Source organism: Triplophysa rosa, linkage group LG3, assembly GCF_024868665.1.
Source record: "Triplophysa rosa linkage group LG3, Trosa_1v2, whole genome shotgun sequence".
Classification (NCBI taxonomy): Eukaryota; Metazoa; Chordata; class Actinopteri; order Cypriniformes; family Nemacheilidae; genus Triplophysa; species Triplophysa rosa.
The window spans coordinates 781093-800526 of NC_079892.1; the positions used below are offsets into that span (position 1 = coordinate 781093).

Sequence of the window (19434 nt, forward strand, 5' to 3'; positions counted from 1 at the left end):
CTTATCCTGTCTCACTCCGCTTGCCACAGTAACTTTTCACTGAGTAAAATAGCAAGCACATGATAAAAGCACACAGCTTAATGATTTAATGAAAGAAAACACTTATTGATTATATTGATAATTAAATCATACTTTTAACTGAAAAATATTTCCACAATTCCCTCTCTTGACCTCGTAAGAGGTCACATATCCTCTTCATCTACTAAGAGCTATTTTTCCCTCCGCAATCAATTACTGCACACAAATCGAACGTGAAACTTCCCCCTGACCCATTGAGATAATCCAGTTCTATTCCCCCATACTTCTGCAAACACGGGTCTGTTGATGTAGTTGACCTTCTGTGTCTAGTTTTTGGTGTGTTGCTATTACCTTCCTGGCTTCTTTGTATTCCAAAGATTATTCCTACGATCGTTCCTGCAATTATTCCTAACATCCCCAATAATTTCCAATTTTCCCACAATTTCATGTTGTTGCTGTTGTATTCACCCTCTCTAGTAATGTCTTATTATCTTTACAAGATCAACACTTCTTAAAACTTAATACCTTAAAACTTGTAAGAAAACACTCTTAAAAATACACTTTTAAACCTGAAAATTGAAAAACATTGAAAAACACTCAAAATCACACAATAATGAAAACTTGATTATAAGGAATAAAGTTATAAGGTTATTTGTATGTCCACGTCCGTAAACACTTCACTCAGAATCTTTTGCACTTTCTTAAAGTCTAGTTTATCTAGACCACACCCCAGCCGGGGTACTGAGACTCTTTTTACTCTATTAGCCACACACCAACCTCTCATGTGTTTTAGGCTTTCTGTGAAACAGTCATATGTTGGTAAATCAGTACATTGTTCTTTAGTTATTAGGTGAAAATAATTCTGCCATCTTCTTCTTTAGTTACTGCACATTCACCTGGTTGTTTGTTTTGGTCAATTACTTTCTCTGTACCATATCGCCGTTTGAACTGTTTAGCTATACCTGCTCCGTATGCACAGTCAGCACTTACACAATGTGCCAATGGTTCTGTGTGTGGGCTTGTGAAAATGTCGCCTGTTTTGTGTATAATTTGGAGCTGTTGGTGTTGTCCAGTGGCAATTTCAGTGTCTGTTTTACCGTCACTCTGTGAATCCTCCCTCTCTTGGACCTGAGTCCTCAGGTCCAAACCAGTGTCAGCAAGAGACCTAGAAGGGGGTTCACAAGCTACACAGGATGTTAAATGGAACCAAGTATCTCCCTTTCCTTGTAGTTGCACACAGTGTGAGGTGCGAGCTGTTACTCGTTGGGGTTGTGACCACCGTGGTTCACTCCACTTTCTGCGGAAAGTCCTGATCCTTACCCAGTCAGCTGTGACTGGGGTGAGTGGCTCAGCTGGAACAGGGGTTACCTGATGGGAAAAGGTTCGAATCAGAGCGGTTAGTTTATCAAAATACACAGTATGTGACAATGGCTGCACGCTGTCCTCTCTTAACACCGTAGTTGGGCCTGGAAATTGACGACCTGTAAGCAATTCAAAAGGTGTAAAGCCAGAGATCCTGTTAACAGAAGAACGAATAGACATGAGAGCAATGGGTAGGGCTGACAGCCAGTTCAATTTAGTCTGTGCACAGATTTTAGCCAATTTCAGTTTAATCATCAGGTTAAGGCGTTCAACCTTACCTTGGCTAGCTGGATGGTAAACGGCACCATACGCATGTGTGAGGCCTAGAGCCTGTTCAACCACTTTCAGATGTTCATTTTTAAAATGGCTACCGTTATCGGATCTGATACGACGTGGGAACCCATAGTGTGGTATGTATTGATTGATTAAGCACTTTATCACAGCCGTACTATCCTCTCGGCCGACAGGATATGCTTCTGGCCAACCAGTGAAATAATCAACAATCACCAAAACATAGCGTTTGCCATGTACCCGTGCGATCATATCTGTGAAGTCTATCACAATTTCTTCCCCCGGACCAGACGTTAATGGGAAAGAGCCTTTTTGAGGCTTGATGCTGGGTTTTACATTGTGTTCCTGACAGATACAACAACTTGTCACATGACCTGACACCATGGACTGCAAAAACGGATGCCACCAATGTTCGAGAGCTCTCATCATTTGCTTGTCACTCACATGGCTTACCCCATGAGCTTGAGTCAAGATTGAACCGGTCAGAGAGGCAGGCAATGCCGGACGTCCGTCTGGCGCTTGCCATAGACCATCTGGCGAGCATATACCTCCATGCTGCAACCAGACTGATTGTTCTTCAGGGGCAGATTTCTGTTGTTCTTTAACCAAATATTCTCGAGTGAAACGGGGCAAAAGATCACTGCAGGCTCTATCTGATCTCACCACCTGCTGAGTTGCTACATAGCCAGCTGCAGTTTTGGCAGCTAGATCAGCTGCATTGTTACCATCAGTGATGGGGCAGTCACTTTTGGAGTGACCTGGACATTTAATTACTGCTACCTCTGTGGGTATCATCAGAGCCTCTAAAAGGTCTCTGGCTTCGCATGCATGCGTGATTGGTCGACCTGAGGATGTGATAAAACCACACCTCTGCCATAAGGGCAATTCAACATGGACAGCTGTCACTACATAAGCGGAATCGGAATAAATATTTACACGGTTCTCACCAGCATAGTGGAGGGCTCTTGTTACTGCTATCATTTCAGCTCTTTGTGCTGACTGCTTTCCTTCCAATTTCCCTGCATCTCTCGTCTCTAATGAGTTCCCTAACTGTTCAACTACTGCATAGGCTGCCTTCAGGCTCCCATCCTCTGCTCTGAAACAACAACCATCTGTGAACAATGTCATAACTGGCGGTGGGGTTGTCAATGGCACTGCAGACAGATCTTCTCTTACTTTGGATGCTCTCTCGGTGATGGGTGCACAGTCATGCGGCTGTCCATCTCCCATCAGATCAGCCATATTAATGCCTTCATGTGTGTATGTGAGATTGGGGCTGGTCAAAATCTTAGCTATTCTTCTCTGTCTCAGTGGTGAAAACGTGAATGATGCTGAATTTACGAATGACATGATGGAGTGTGTGGTGAGTATTGTCAGTGGGTGGCCCATTACAATGTGTGATGTTTTGTGCACAACTTTAGCTAAACCCGCTGCAAATCGAGAACAAAGTGGTTGTCTTTGCTCTACACAGTCTAACAACACACTAGCATACATCAACACTTTCCTCCTACCTTGGTCTTTCTGAAACAGGACACCATGTGCGCTGGAGCCAGATTCTGAGGCATCCAGGAAGAAAGGTAACTCATAGTTAGCACAGTTCAGGTGCACAGCATGAGCTAGCTGTGTCTTGAGGTCAATGAACGTCCGTTCAGCCTCTTGTGTCCACTGAAGTTCTGCTTTCAGATTTTTCATGCCATGCTCTTTAATCAACTGCCTGAGTGGTGTAGTCAGTGAAACATACATGGGGATATAGTGCCTACTGAATCCTGTGAGGCCTAAAAACGACAACATATCTTTCACTGTAGTTGGCTTTGGATGGCTGAGTATACCCTGTCTTTGTGTCCCTGTCAAAGTTGATCCCTGTGCCGTGATCAGTCGGCCTAAAAATGTAACACAAGGTCTGCACACCTGCAGTTTGTCCTTGCTTACCTTGAAACCAGACTTGTGCAACTGAAGCAACACAACTCTGGTAGCCTCCAGGCACGCCTTTTCAGTTGTGGCTGCCAAGAGTAGGTCGTCAACATACATGATCATGACACAGTTCTCAGGTAAGCTACAGTCCTGTAGCTGCTGTTTTAAGACATGATTGAAAATTCCTGGTGACAAAATAAACCCCTGTGGTAGTCTGTTGTAAGAGTACTGGCAGCCTCTATAAGTGAAAGCCAAACATGCTTTACACTCCTCAGCGATTGGTATACAGAAAAAAGCATTTGCCAAATCAATACACGTGAACCATTGGTGCATTGGGGTCAATATAGACAGAGCAATATATGGGTTTGGTACAGTCATTGTAGGTGTTGCTACAATGGAGTTGATGTTACGTAAATCATGCACCAACCTGTACTTGTTAGTGGCTGGTTTAGGCACTGGAAAAATTGGTGTGTTCCAATTGGACCTATAAGGGGTTATCACTCCCTTATCAATCAGTCCAGAAACAGTGGTGGCTACACCTTCTTCTGCTTCTGGTTTGTTGCGGTACTGAGGGACCCAAATAGGTGTGGTGGTGGTCAATTCGAAGCTAACAGGTTTGATATTGCAAAACCCCACATCTGTTGGTCCCTGGGACCATAAATTGTCTGGCAATGTGTTAATCATATTTTCTGCTCCGTCAGCGTCTGTCTGCTCCCTACCATGGCATCTAGAGATCTGTTTGTGTGTCAACACCCCTGTGTCTTCTGTTTGGTCTTGCACCCAATATGCTTTTTGTGTATCTGAATATAGGATACCCCACATCTCTGTGGGCTTCCAATCATTAGCTGCTAACAGTCTCTTAGTCATGTTGCCTAGCTCCCTAGCCTCATGGTTTGGATGCAATGCTAAGGAGATATGTGGTGCTGTTGTATCTGACATTTCATACCATTTCATCTGCTCTTCTGTCAATAGAACTGGTGCCACTACTCCTTCTTTTCCTACCATAAGACCAGATCCCCTTAACACCCATTTGCTGTCCTCTATTTCCTGGAACAGATCTTGGTATTGTGTGGTGTCATTCCTGTCATAAAATAACGTGCAATGTAATGGGTCGATGGGTGGTAGAAATATGTCAATGTTTGTGATCCACTGACGATGTTCGTTATACCTTGACACAACACTGTTGGGGGCTACACTTAAATCTAGCTCCACCCAATATATGTCAGCATCTTCTAGCTCACCACATGATGTTAACATCCACTGACTGTCTGTGGTGTGACCTGAAAGAGAACAATTTGTTTCTGATCCATCTGGAAATTTCACTATCACTCCCTCAGCTGAACATAGAATACTAGCTCCTAATTTAATTAATAAATCTCTGCCTAGGAGGGGGATGGGAGCATTGCAAGAGTACAGGAACGAGTGCGATAATGTCTGATTGGCGACTTTCACTCTCAACAATTTGGTCATAGGCCATTTTTCCACCCCACCAGAGAACCCTATTACTCCCACTGTGCGATTCGTCAGATCACTATTATCAATTGTGCCCTTAGTTACAGTAGAGTATGTGGCCCCAGTTTCCACCAGAGCCTGTAGTGGTCGATCACTCACCACTATCTCCATGAGAGGTTCGGCCATTCCTCTCACGGTGGTTCTCTGTGGGCCCCTTCAACATTCCTCCGCCCCACCCTCCGGGCCCCATGTTGGGTGCACAGGCGCCTGTAGGTTGGAGGGTGACGGGAAGTGTTGCCCCGGGTTGTGTGGGGTCTGTGGTCCCTTGCCCTGACCACCGGAACCACCTCCTCGGGGACCCCATCCCCGCGCAGGTGGACCGCTGTATTGGCCTTGAGTCGGTGAACCATTTCGTGGACAATTCCTTGCCCAATGTCCATTTTCACCGCACATGTAACACTGTGTCCCGCTCTGCTCCCTTCTCCCTCGTCCTCCCTGTCTGCCTCTGTTTCCTCTCCAGTAGGATCCCTGCCTGTGATTTGTTCCTTGGCCCCATGGTGGGGTCATGTGCTGCTGTACTTGTGGTGGTCCCCCGAAGGGTGAACCACTATATGGGGGCCCTTCATATGGATCTCTGGGGTGGTCATGCTGTGGCATTTGTCTAGCCTTTTTTGTCACACCTTCGCCCTTTGCTTTTTCTAACTGTAGCTTTAACAGCTGTGTTTTAACTCTTTCAAGTTCCTCCTCTTCCTTAGTGGCCCTTTCAACTGCTCTGTCTGTGTGGTGCACTAAATGTCTTTCCCATACCTCGTTACTTGCCACTGGGATATCTGGGTTATTCTTCATTGCCTGTTTTACTCCATTTGGAGCTCCTGTCATTACTGCTGTTCTAAATATGTCTCGTGTCACGGGGTTATTTAAACTGTTTTCCTCCACCATTTGTTCCCACTCAGCAGCACAACGGAAGTAATAGGCTGCTCCAGTCTCACCTGGTTTAATGCGGAATTTTATATTCTGGTACACAGTTGGTGGCACGGGATATAGTCGATGAAGAGTTTGGCTTACAGCAGTGCTTACTCTGGTAAATGGTGTCTCATTTGCAACATATGTAGTATTTGCATCGAGCTCTAAATTTTGCATTTGTGAGTCTGTCAGTATCTGACCCAGCAGGCATCTCAAATCACCCAAAGCCAATACAGTCCCATGGCTTAGCGCTGTTAATTTGCTCAGCCATCTGCTTTAATTCAACAACCTCTTTGTGTAGTTTCTCCATTGAATCGGTAATGTCATCTACGTCTACATTTATTTCTCCCCCATTAATTGTCATCACTACCTGCTGTTTGGGCGGTTCGTATGAAGGGGGATGGCTTAATGTTGGGTATAATGAAGTTGGGTTGAGCTTTTCTGAGGGCGGAGCAGAGGGGCTAGTCTGAGCATTTCCTGTATTCTCTTTCTTTTTCTCTTTGACTTTTGAGCTGTTCACTTCCCCTTTTCTCTCACCTCCCTGTGTCTTCTGTGAACTGAGTGCTGTGGTTGTTAACGCCACTCTAGTCCACATTCTTAGTTTTTTTCCTGAGGGTGTCTTCTTCACTGCCATGTTTCCCTGCATTATACCACTTTACTTTATCTTTCTCCTCTACATGTCTACGCAACTTACAGTGTGCTTTCTTCTCCATTTCTCTAACTTTTGGTGCTAACGGAGTCATCACCTTTTCTGCACTTTCCCATCCACACTCATCACATAATGCTACCCAACACTTATCAATTTCTTTCTGTCTTTGCTTTCTATCTTTTGGTTCTGCCTGTGCTAATAACATATCTGTAACATTTTGCCACTGCACCAATACTGGCGGACACCCGTATTCGTCGCATTCTTTCTGAAATTCGGCCATTTTACGCACAAATTCTATTCACAGTTTGCAAAAATTATACAGTATCTTTGTCACACAGTTAAGTCAGTTTTCACATTAATTTTCACATCAGCAACTGCATTCACTTTTTCAAAACATTCAAACATATAACAAACAATTTTGGAATATTCCTTTATGAGTTCGCCGACTCAAAGGGATTTATTTCACCCTGGCCTTTTTCGTCCCAGACGCGATTACCACAACGCACTTTATGAGTTCCAAACTCAAGGGTTTTATTACCCTGGCCTTTTTTGTCCCAGACGCGATTACCACAACGCACTTTATGAGTTCCAAACTCAAGGGTTTTATTACCCTGGCCTTTTTTGTCCCAGACGCGATTACCACAACGCACTTTATGAGTTCCAAACTCAAGGGTTTTATTACCCTGGCCTTTTTTGTCCCAGACGCGATTACCACAACGCACTTTATGAGTTCCAAACTCAAGGGTTTTATTACCCTGGCCTTTTTTGTCCCAGACGCGATTACCACAACGCACTTTATGAGTTCCAAACTCAAGGGTTTTATTACCCTGGCCTTTTTTGTCCCAGACGCGATTACCACAACGCACACAATATCAATGGTACTTTATGAGTTTACCGACTCAAGGGACTCCAACCCATACTTTGGTGGACTATAACCACCCGACGCAACGTCTTATACTATTACTTTTTAAATCTGATTTCTCAAACTTCTTTTATAGTTTACTTTTACTTACTCGGAATGTTCATCAAGTTCAACACAGCAATTTAGGTATATTCAATAGCAGAATTTTGAATAAACAGGCTTCTGCTTACCTTTTTATCTTTAGGTCGACCTGTGTGTTGAACCTGAATCCGTTCCGATTCTCCAACGAAATGTGCAAAAGATGCCTTCGTCTCTCGTCAAATCACGTCAGGGTCACCAATTGTTGGACTTAATGGTCAGTCTTGCATGCTCAAAAATTTGCACAGAGACGTTCTCCAAAATTAAACAGAAGTTTTATTATCAGATGTAAAAAGGGTAACAAAGCTTTGGGTTGTCAGTCGCTCTCCACACTCTCTCAAAAGCCAACAACCCAGATTATTCAAAAAACACACATATTTATTCAGTATTTGACGTCGTTCTCATCTTCTGACTCCTCCTTTTTCTCTGGGGAGTATTGCTCCTTAGCAACCAATCACCGTGAACCACGTTTATCTGACTCCGTCCTTCTTTGTTAGTTCCTGCAAAACAACATCTCTCACAACACATGTTTTACATCCTGTGGTCAGTCGCTAGTTTCGGGGAGTGTTCCCTAGAGACAGTTTCTTATGGCCGGACAACATACCAACATTCTTTTAGTAAAAAGAAAACACTCAATCATCTAATGCTTTTAATTATGTAGCGTTGTTTCTTAATCCTATGATTCATTAAAACACATCACAACTCATGATTATACTTAAAACATATGCAGTGGATTGATTCATAACATTTCTTTTCTGTGTGACTCTTTGTGTGTGTGTGTGTGTGTGTGTGTGTGTGTGTGTGTGTGTGTGTGTGTGTGTGTGTGTGCTGACTTAGTTAGATTTATGATTTCACCCCCTCTTTTCCTGTTTCACTCTGCTTGTCACAGTAATTTTCCACTGAGTAAAATAGCAAGCACATGATAAAAGCACACAGCTTAATGATTTAATGAAAGAAAACACTTATTGATTTTATTGATAATTAAATCATACTTTTAACTGAATAATATTTCCACAATATCCCGTTCTATTCCGTAATTCTTCTCAGTAACAAGTCTAACGAGCCGAAAAAGCATTAAGCTGTGTTGTCAGCAAGTTGTTTCCCATCGTGCTTTTCATCAGCACAGTCATAAGAGTGCAACTGTGCCTGAATGCATTACTCCCGATCGAACCGCACACCACGAACAACTCGAACACCTAAAGCATGAAGTGCTGGGTCGCAGCCAAAGTAGCTGGTAAAGTGCCGGATCAAACGCCAGCTCGCCCCGCTTTCTTTTGTACTGTTCTCCCTGCTGATATCAATGGTCACACTCTGGTTGCAGTCGAGCTCTTCGATCTGATCATTCTGATGACGGCAGCAGTCACTGGGTTTACATCTGTGTCTTTACAGAAACACAGCACACATCACCACTTCTGTACTAGATTATATTGAGTTAATTATGTTAAAAATCTCAAGAGACGTGTGAACCTGTAAATTACAAACCTTTTCATGTTTAGAGCATACTGGGGATGTTTAGGGGACTCTTTCAATAATCTGATTCCCTCCTCCATTAAAAGACACTGTGCATCATTATCGCTCAACGAGCCAGCATTAAAACTATATAACACAAGTGTACACACATTCTCAAAAACATTCAGCAGACCATTGAGTGGTTCTGTAACCACAAAGCAGTGAAATACAGTTTAATTTTAAAAAGTACAATAAAAACCTGTGCCATAATTAACTTTTAATGATCAAAAAGCACTTAATAAAGAAATGTTGTATGTGACTGTAAAACTGCTATTGCTCCTGCACACATACATACACAGAAACAAAATACCAAACACATACACACTGTAAAGAGCACATCATTCATACCTGAGTGCTGTCAGACTGCTGCAGGACTGGATGAGGAAGAGGATTCTGGACGCCCATTTCTCAGTCAGGAGGGGAGCAGAAATAATGATCACACTCAACCCAGACAAAGAGGAGAGATGAGACAACAGAGAATCCACCTGTTGATCAAAACCTGCACTTCTACAGACATGCAGATAGAGGGCGCAGAAAGACAGCAAAGAGAAGTTATAGTATGTAATCTAGATACACACCGTGAGTTATGGAAAAGTGGTTTTAGTTTTGCGAACATACTCTTCGGTTAAGCAGTTTATATCATGGAAGGCCTGTAAGAAGTTCTTCAGATTCATACCAGACATTTCTGAGCATGGATATTTCAGAATGATTTTAGACAGTGATGGTGCTTTCTGTGGCCTTAAACACCACCTCACCACATGCAACCTGTAGAATAAGTGAAGAGGTTATATGGCGTTAGTGAAGAGCTTGTGCAGTAATTGACCTGTCGGTAAGCCCCTCCTCTCGAACGCAGATGAGCCAATGGCAGTCGAGTATCAGTTGTCAGTCTTATTAAAGGGACAGGTCAACCAAAAATGAAAATTCTGTCATCATTTACTCACCCACATGTAATTTCATACCTGTATAAAATTGAAAGATATTTCATATACGGATAAACGATAAATTATCGGCCATATCGGTATCGGCCGATAAATGGTCGTTTTTAATGTTATCGTATCGGCCCGATAATAAAATGTAGGCCGATGTATTATAGCCGATAAATTATGAATAATTTCCTCTGGTTGAATCACTTCAGCTGCACGCTGCTCACAGTTCAAATCCAGTACAGTCCTGTCTTTCTGTCATGATCATTCACTTACTGCTATTAGCAAAACATTGTTGATGTAGTAGATATTTATGAATGAGTAAATTAACATTAAGCATATTGTTTGAAGCCGACTGCTGTCTGAAAGCTTTCTGTCTTGAGACCTGTTAGACTTCTGGCAATTGAAACCCCCTTCTGTGTTGCTCTGGGAGAACATCTATCAGTTGTTAATTAAATAAAATAATACCAGAAAAGTTTAAAAGTTACAGAATCTTGAGTTAGTGTAAAGTAGACTTGGTACATGATTTTCAGGGGGGAAAAGAATTTTCAGTTTCAGAAAATGTTATATTAATGTATATCGGCCGATATATTGGTTATCGGCTTCCAATGTTCAAGAAATATCGGTTATCGCTATCGGCCAAAATTTACATATCCGTGCATCTCTAATTTTATAAATATCATATGTTCACAAGTTTCATATGTTAGCAATTTTCATTTCCAGGACATTGTTGACTACTATGGAAGGATAAATTGAATGGTAGTCAAAGGTGCCCCAGAACTGTTTGTTTTTCTAAATTCTTCAAAATATCCTATTTCCCGTTCAACATACCAAAAAATATACCTACAATTGTTTCTACTATGGTAGCCGATGATGTCCCAGAACTGAAAATTGCTAACATTCTTCCAAATATCTTTCTTTGTGTTCAACAGAACAAAGAAACGTATACAACCTGAGGGTGAATTCATGACAGAATTTTCATTTTTGGGAGATCCCATTAAGTTATAGATTTCATCTGCTCAAGCAGAACGTTAATGTCATCTTTTGCTTCAGCAAGATGGCTAAAACTAGCTAATGTTAAAGTTAGTGAGCCCATGCTAACGTACAAAACTAAATAGCTAACTGTTCTCTACCGATAGGTCAATTGTGTGACTATTTAGTAGTAATTTCTAATAAATAACATTACTCAGATCAAATAGGAATTGACGATTTAAGTGCGAAAGAAATCCTTACACAAGATTTCCATCTGTGTTAAAGAGATGAAGAGATGAGCAGAAACTCTCAGCATTACTGCAAAGAACACTTGTCCATAAAACTGCCAATCAGAGTCAACAGTCAATATATTAACAACCAAAAATAAAAGCATACACACATCTGTAGTGACTTCTACCTGATCTCCTCCCATTTCTCTGTGCTCTGTATGAAGTCTGTCAGGATGAGGGCGGTGTCAGCTGTGATGTTCTTCACTGCAATCTGAAGTCCACCCACAGTCTTCTGTTTGTGTAGAGCATGAAGAATCTGCAGCACACTTTGATCTGACAAACCTTCGCCCATCAGACTGTAAACTCACACAGATGAAGAGTGTATTCGTAACAAACACATCATCAAATATATCAAATACTTTAGCACTCTGCGTCTTTACCGCAACTCTGTTAGGAACTTTCCTTCTCCAAGAGCTGAGATCAAATCAGAAACATCCGTGTCTGCAAGCTTTTGGACATCTAGCCTACAAAAACAAAATCAGACAGCCAAAAATCGTTAAATGAGTTCATGCAACTCTGTTATCACTGACTATGAACTTAACTTTTGTTTTTGTGAAAAATATTAGATGTAGTCATTAGTCTGAAGTCAAAATAAATGTGAATATCCATGTTCTTTCTTCATCCCACACGTTAAAAATGAATACAGTCCACTGTGTTATTTAAATGCAGCAGCAGTTGTGTTTGTGACAAATTTACAGGACCAGGTCATTCTTCCAAAAGAGTTTTCCTAAATGTAGAACTACAGTCAATATCCTTTGAACTTCAACTGGTACACTATACACAATAATATGGGAATGAAGTTGGTCTTATGTTTACAATTTCCATGACACTAATTTTGCAGTAATATATTCCGGACCCTATACATGTTTATTGTATATATACTGTATATAATAAATACAAATGGTTTAACTCTGAGGATATAGTCAGTGTATCAAGGCTCTGTACATTAATTTCTCTCAAATGTTTTATCTTTCTAGTCAACCCTTTAGTGGGCAAAACAAGGCACTACAGCCTTTATCTGGGAGTTGAAATGATTTGTCTTTAAAAAATCCCTGGTTGCCGCCTTGTATCAAAAATGACAGAACATAGCATGTTAGGTTTGTTCTGTTGTCCACATAGAAAGAACTTTGTGACCTTGAACTTTTGTGTACACAAGATACTGTAAAGACATATTGGTCATAATGACAAATAAAAAATCATGTATTTTTCTACTTTTTTTAACATTTCCTGGTCTTTCAAACTCACTCTAGTTTTGGTGCCCTGTACAGCACAGCTGAAGCATCTTCAACTCATCTGCCGCAAAACTTAACTTTAGCGTTTTGAAGTGAGGACAACACTCCAGGCAATACGCCAATGCCCAGCAGTCAGTCCTGTTCAGAGGAAACAATGTCATGTCCATCTCAGGCCAGACTTCAACAGCTTTCTGTACGAAGTCCTTCTCGTGAAGCTCATAGAGGCTGGGGAGAATCCAGTGGCATAAAAAAAAACTTGTTGGGCTTATATGAAGAATCCATTTCTCCAACTGGGCTCGTACAGAAGGAGGGACACATATATGTGACCCTGGATCACAAAACCACCACAAAACTGTTTTTCATCCAGCACATAGTACAGAGCGGTAAAAAACTCCTGAACGCTGAGATGCATGAAGCTGAACATTGTCTCCTGTCGGGTTCTTTTTTTAAAGAGGAACTTGCCCAGGAATGGACTGCCAGATGGATCTGAAACTGTTTTCTTCACACTTTTTTCATCAAACAAAACATGTCGTTCCATCACCCCTCTCTCTGCCAGCTGACCCAGACTCTTCAGCAGGGTCGGGACAGACTCACTCAAACCCTGACAGTGATGCTCCAGTAGAGTGAACACAAAGTCAACATATATGGATGTGGTTGTTTCCAGACCGCTTGTTACATCTGTACCATCATTGAATCTTTCTCTGATAACTGTGCAGATGATCCAGCAGATAACAGGACTGGAACAGGCAGTAAACAGGGTTTCATTTGCCTTCACAGACTCATAAGCATTCCTGAAGAGCTCCTCATCCTGAAAGAACTTCTGGAAGTACTCCTCCACCTCCCTCTCAGAGAATCCTATAATCTCAGTTAAACGCTGAGGTTTCTTTAGTATACCTCTCATAGTGTCTGTAGCTGTAGATCTGGTCTTGACCAGCAGGAAAGATTCTGGCAAAATTCAACCCTTCAACAGGGCCTTCAGATATGTTTCAGGTGGAGCTTTTTTATACATATTGTTTGTTTTTTACTTATTTGATGCTTCTCTATTTGAAACTTTGAGTTCATCAAATCCATCGATGAGGACAAGAACTCTCTTTGGTGACATCTGCAGGATCTGCAAGATCTGATCTGGTGTTAAATTAGAATTGATGCTCAAGATCTCCACCAAACTCTGCTCTTCAGAAATCTGGTTCAGTTCTTTGCATTTCAAGTGAAAAACACAATCAAAGTTTTCTCTGCTGAGATTTCCAGATGCCCAATCCAACATGATCTTTTGCGCAGTGACGGATTTGCCTTTCCCAGAGTTTCCCTGAAGAATGACAGCACCAGGCCAGATTCCATTACTATCTGCACTGAAAAGAGCATCCAGGACATTGTTTTCTTTCTCTACATTATTCTCTGAGCTTATGAGCTGCTGAAAACTCTCTCCCTTGCAGCACAACTCTTCCGTTCTCTCTTTCTTCTCTCTGTGTCTCATTATGATCAGAGGCTGTATGTAGCGCTCAGACAGCAGCACATGTTCACCAGGTCGAGAGTTATACTCTGTCACAAACTCATATTCCCTCTGGATCCACTTCTTATATTCGTCTATGCAAAAATACATGAAGCTCATTAGTGAAAAAAAAGCATCAGAGATAAAAATATAACTAAGATGAGATACTCACCTAAATTTTCCACATGACATTCAGCAGTTGGTGTGTTGCTGCCTTTGAATGTTTTAACAGTATTAGCACATTTAACTTACTGTATATGTATATAGATCCTACCCCATAAATTAAAGGTGATTTACCTGGATATTAAAAGTCTTATATAATTTATTCACCTTAATGTCATGTCAATTTTTTTGGGGGGGGGTATTCACCCTTAAATATGTTTAACCACACTGAAAAAAATTTGGAGTTAAGTTTACTTGAAAAAAGCTAGGCAAGGTTTTCCACTCAGGAAATGTTAGTAAATTGATCAGAACTGTCCAAGTAAATGCTAAACCCATGTATAAGTAGTTTTTACTAGAAATTCCCAAGTACGGGGTCAAGTAAATTTTACTCATCCTTTGTTTGTCAATTTTATTTAAGTAATGCTTCTAAATATACTTAATATTTCTCAACAAGAGTCCTAGTTATCTTTTCCTCAGTAGTCTTTACTTGTTTGTTTTTTGTAAATATTACTTGAAATCATATGAGGTATTAATATGTGTTAAGTAAAATGTATCTGAAGACCAAAAACGCTGACAGGTATTTCACAAAAATACTTTTATTCAGTGTTTGAATTCAAATATTTAACAGCTTATTTAAAAAACAGAGAAACAAATAAAAAAGGTAATCAAATAAATCAATTCAGATCCATTAAACCACCTTCACATTTCCTCTGGCATCAGTTAAAAATGTTTTATTGGTGAGAATGGTGAGTCCAATACCTGTGGAACAGATGAACATGGATGTTAATGCCACAATTAGATTATTTGTCATTAATAATTCAAATTAATTTATTGACCTTAATGCATTGAACATAGGCTAACGTTATACCAATTTTTAAAGTTAGAACAAATTAGTTCAAGATCCACCATTCTATCTGCAACAACAACGCCAGTTCAGAGCTAGCTAAGGCAGAGTTAGCTAAGGGTAAGTTAACACAGTAGGCTACTGCAAGTTTATCAATATCATATTGGTTATATACGGAGCATAAACTTGATTTAACTTCATGAATATGCATTACATGGTTAAGTTATTTGTCTAAGTTACGTAATGTTAGACATACGAGACATGACACTACGTTTAGCAAACTGAACACTGTCAACATATTAATAGCTTAACTTAGCATCACGTTAATTCTATTATCCATGTGCATAATAAAAAACAACCGCGTTTGCAAACGTTGTCCAGAAATGTTAGCAATACCGAGACTCAATAACAAGAACTCGAACTCAAACAAACCAGCGAAAATAAAGTTTATTAACGCTGCACTATGCTGCAAACGTTACTACATGAATTAAAAAGAAAACATTTAATGACTTACCATAGTTTAATCCCCTCAGGCACTGAAAAAAATGTTTCGATGCGCAAGCTTTCCTCAGGCTCTTCGCGCCAGTTGTAATGTCCGAAGTGCGCACGCGCAGCTATTATATGGCTGTGTGGAGTATAATTTACTTGCGTTCATCAGTTTTATACATCGCTTAATTTAATGACAAAACACCAAGTAAATATTACTTGGCATTTTCATTTAAATTTACTTATGTATTAGAGCACAAATAATTACAAAGGAACCTCAAGTAACACATTGAATTAAACGCGACATTTTAAAGTAGAAAGACAAAATACAACTTGCTTGTAAAACATACTCGAGTAATGCTAGCTTTATTTACAAACTCAAAAAATCATTTTTTACAGTGCATGTTTCTTTTTTCTGTAAATACAAAAGGCAGACAGCATCAGTCTGCATTCATTTTAATGCATTTCTCCATTAAATATTAAAGGGGTAGTTCACACAAAAATGAAAATTCTGTCATCTCGTTGTTCTAAACCTGAATAAATGTCTTTGTTTGGTTGAACACAGAGAAATATATTTGGACGAATGCTTGTAACCAAACAATGCTTGGACCCCCAATACTAACATAGTAGGGAAAATGACAATGGTAAAAGTAGGCTACCCCAGAACCTTTTGCTACTATGGTATTCAGTGGGGTCCAAGAACTGCTTGGTTATAAGCATTTTTTTAAATATCTTTCTCTGTATTCATCAGATCAAAAATAATTCTACAGGTTTAGAACTTCAAAGGTGAGTAAATGATGACAGAAATTGTATTTTTGGGGTGAACTATACCTTTAATGCAAGTCATCGATGACTCAGGATGTCAGTCCATAACGTTGTGCCTTTTGTAATTTTACAGATAAAAGTAACTTAAAGATTCATCACATCATTAAGGTGAGTAAATAAAAACAGAACCGTTTGCATGAAATATACCTTTTACTGACAGATGTATTAAATATGTATTATACTACATGGTTGAAATGTGTTAACTTGTCAGCACATGCAACCTAACCTACCCTGACATAATTACAATTTTGCTTCCGGCATCTTTAAGAAGTGCTCTTACTGAGATCTCTAAGAAGAAACGCTGCATGCTTTTCCAGTCAGAATAAAAGTCAGATTTAACTGCATTTCCTCCAGGATGCAAGACTCCATGTAACACCCTCATTCTCTTCTGGTTGGTATCTGCTGCTTTGATCTCACAGTATGACTCCCATCCCAGCATTCCATTTGACCAAAACTCATCTGCTATTGGCATCACCGCTTTGTCCACCCTCTGAACGAGTGTCGCCCAGTGAGCGTCCACAAACTGAGTACCTGGTGAAGAGAAACCAGTTCACAATACCAGTTCATAACAATCAAGAACGTCAAAGAGCACATTTCAGCACAAAGGTTTAAGCCTTACAGAATCGATTGGAGAGTAGAATCAGCTGTTATACACTGTATCGCATGAATGTGTTTCCATACTTTATGATGCCAACATTACGAATACATTACAATAATCCCATTTACAATAATATTTTGCCCATAGGAAAACTACCCAATGGTTTATTACAGTAAAGCATATTAATCATATTTTTGGTGGATTGCTTACCTTTTGTAATTGAGTTGTACTTCATGGTACAACTATGGTTACTGTAGTGAGGCAATGGTAACTGTGGCTAACATTGTTTAACCATAAATAAAATAGTTAAAACTGTGGTTACTGTATTAATATTAATGCCATGGTTAATTTAGGAATGTGCCACGAATGCAACGTTTAGTCAAGTTTACTTTGGCTGAAATTAGTACAGTATTTATTACGGATTCTTAATTTTTATATAAAAAATATATTTCATATTAAATAGTTGGGGTTAGGAGACCCTCTGTTTTAAGACAATAAACTGAAAGAAGTTAATCCAAAATTTAAATTTTCTTTTATCATTTTGTCATCCTCATGCCACTTATCCGACACCATTAAGTATTAAGCCATAGTAAGCAAAAATAAACCACCATATTTGCACGCTTATTTAGTTTAAGCATGACGTAGGCTATGTTGTAACAATTTATTTAAAAATTATTATTATATATTTTACTGTTATGACTTACTTGTGGCGTCATGGTCCATGGTGTAACATATACACTGATCTGCTGTGGTTTCTTCAGTACGGGAAAGATATCTGAGATTATCACTTAAAATAAAACGTTGAAAGGCGTATAGATTTTCGTGACGTCAACAGGTGTTCCGGTAAATTCAGTTCCCGTTTCCACTTGGCGCAGCGCAACATCAAGACGAACTGAATTCACCGGAACTGTTATAAACAACGATGAACTATTTACAACATAGGAGTGTTGAACATTGACACCACAACAGCGGTCCGATGACTTGAAAACGTTTTACATCTAAGATGGCTTAAGTTGACCTATTTATCAGTCTTAAAACATTACACAAACAAAGGTATACAAATGTGAATGTCGCTAAACCAACTTCTAACTTTCATAAACGGAGGAACTCGGATGCGGAACAGGAATCATTTCACCTTTGTGTTTTGAGCCGTTGTGGGTGCGGACTATAAAGTGAGGAAGTCATTTTTTTAAGTGGTAACGTTAGACAACAATAAAAATCGCGCTCACTGCTCAACAGTTTTATGCGTCAACAGCATGACATTGTAAATGTATTTTAGTCATTCAACATTCACACCTGCTGAAAACAAAAGCAATACAATTTCTAACGTTTTCTATCTTAAATGCCATTATGAACAGGCTGTTTACCTTTTAAAACCATCACATAATACTTTCGGGACCGTTGCATAAACTGCTTAGACTAGTCTTAGATGTTAGTCATGTATAGACTGGTCATAACTTCTTTAAATCAGTTACATAAAAATGTAGATTGAGCTAATCGAAATATGAAAAATAATGATTAGTCCAAATAATTCCTAGTCTGTGAGAATTAGCGGCTAACATCGTGTCTCACCGGACGCGACACGACACCTGCTTGCAGGGCCGGCCCAAGCCTTTACGGGGCCCTAAGCAGAATTTTATTTGGGGGTCCCACTGTGACCCCAATACAATCGAGTATTGTCAATGTTTGATTATTTGCACGCACACTTTAAACCTTTGACTTTTGAGCTGTTCACTTCCCCTTTTCTCTCCCCTCCCTGTGTCTTCTGTGAGCTGAGTGCTGTGGTTGTTAATGCCACTCTAGTCCACATTCTTAGTTTTTTCATAAGCTCTTCTCCTTCACCTATATGTCTGCTTGATTTATACCACTTCACTTTATCTTTTTTTTTTTCTGATGTCTTTGTAACCTACAATGTGCTCTTCTCTCCATGTCTCTAATTTTGGGTGCTAGGGGAATCTTCACTTTTTCTTTACTGTCCCATCCACACTCATCACATAATGCTACCCAACACTTATCAATTTCTTTCTGTCTTTGCTTTCTATCTTTTGGTTCTGCCTGTGCTAATAACATTTCTGTAACATTTTGCCACTGCACCAATACTGGCGGACACCCGTATTCGTCGCATTCTTTCTGAAATTCGGCCATTTTACGCACAAATTCTATTCACTGTTTGCAAAAATTATACAGTATCTTTGTCACACAGTTAAGTCATTTTTCACATTAATTTTCACATCAGCAATTGCATTCACTTTCAAAAACATTCAAACATATAACAAACAATTTTGGAATATTCCTTTATGAGTTCGCCGACTCAAAGGGATTTATTTCACCCTGGCCTTTTTCGTCCCAGACGCGATTACCACAACGCACTTTATGAGTTCCAAACTCAAGGGTTTTATTACCCTGGCCTTTTTTGTCCCAGACGCGATTACCACAACGCACACAATCTCAATGGTAC

General features: G+C 40.0%; 1 protein-coding gene and 1 pseudogene across 1 annotated transcript; both read right to left on the minus strand.

The window, feature by feature from the left end:
• Positions 1–676: 676 nt before the first annotated feature.
• Positions 677–6267, minus strand: LOC130551464 (uncharacterized). The gene is given in 1 exon segment (XM_057329055.1): positions 677–6267. A coding segment is annotated over 1 exon segment (5310 nt). The 5' UTR covers positions 6175–6267; the 3' UTR covers positions 677–864.
• Positions 6268–7421: 1154 nt separating this feature from the next.
• On the minus strand, positions 7422–18682 carry LOC130551500 (NACHT, LRR and PYD domains-containing protein 1 homolog; annotated as a pseudogene).
• Between the last annotated feature and the right edge of the window lie 752 nt (positions 18683–19434).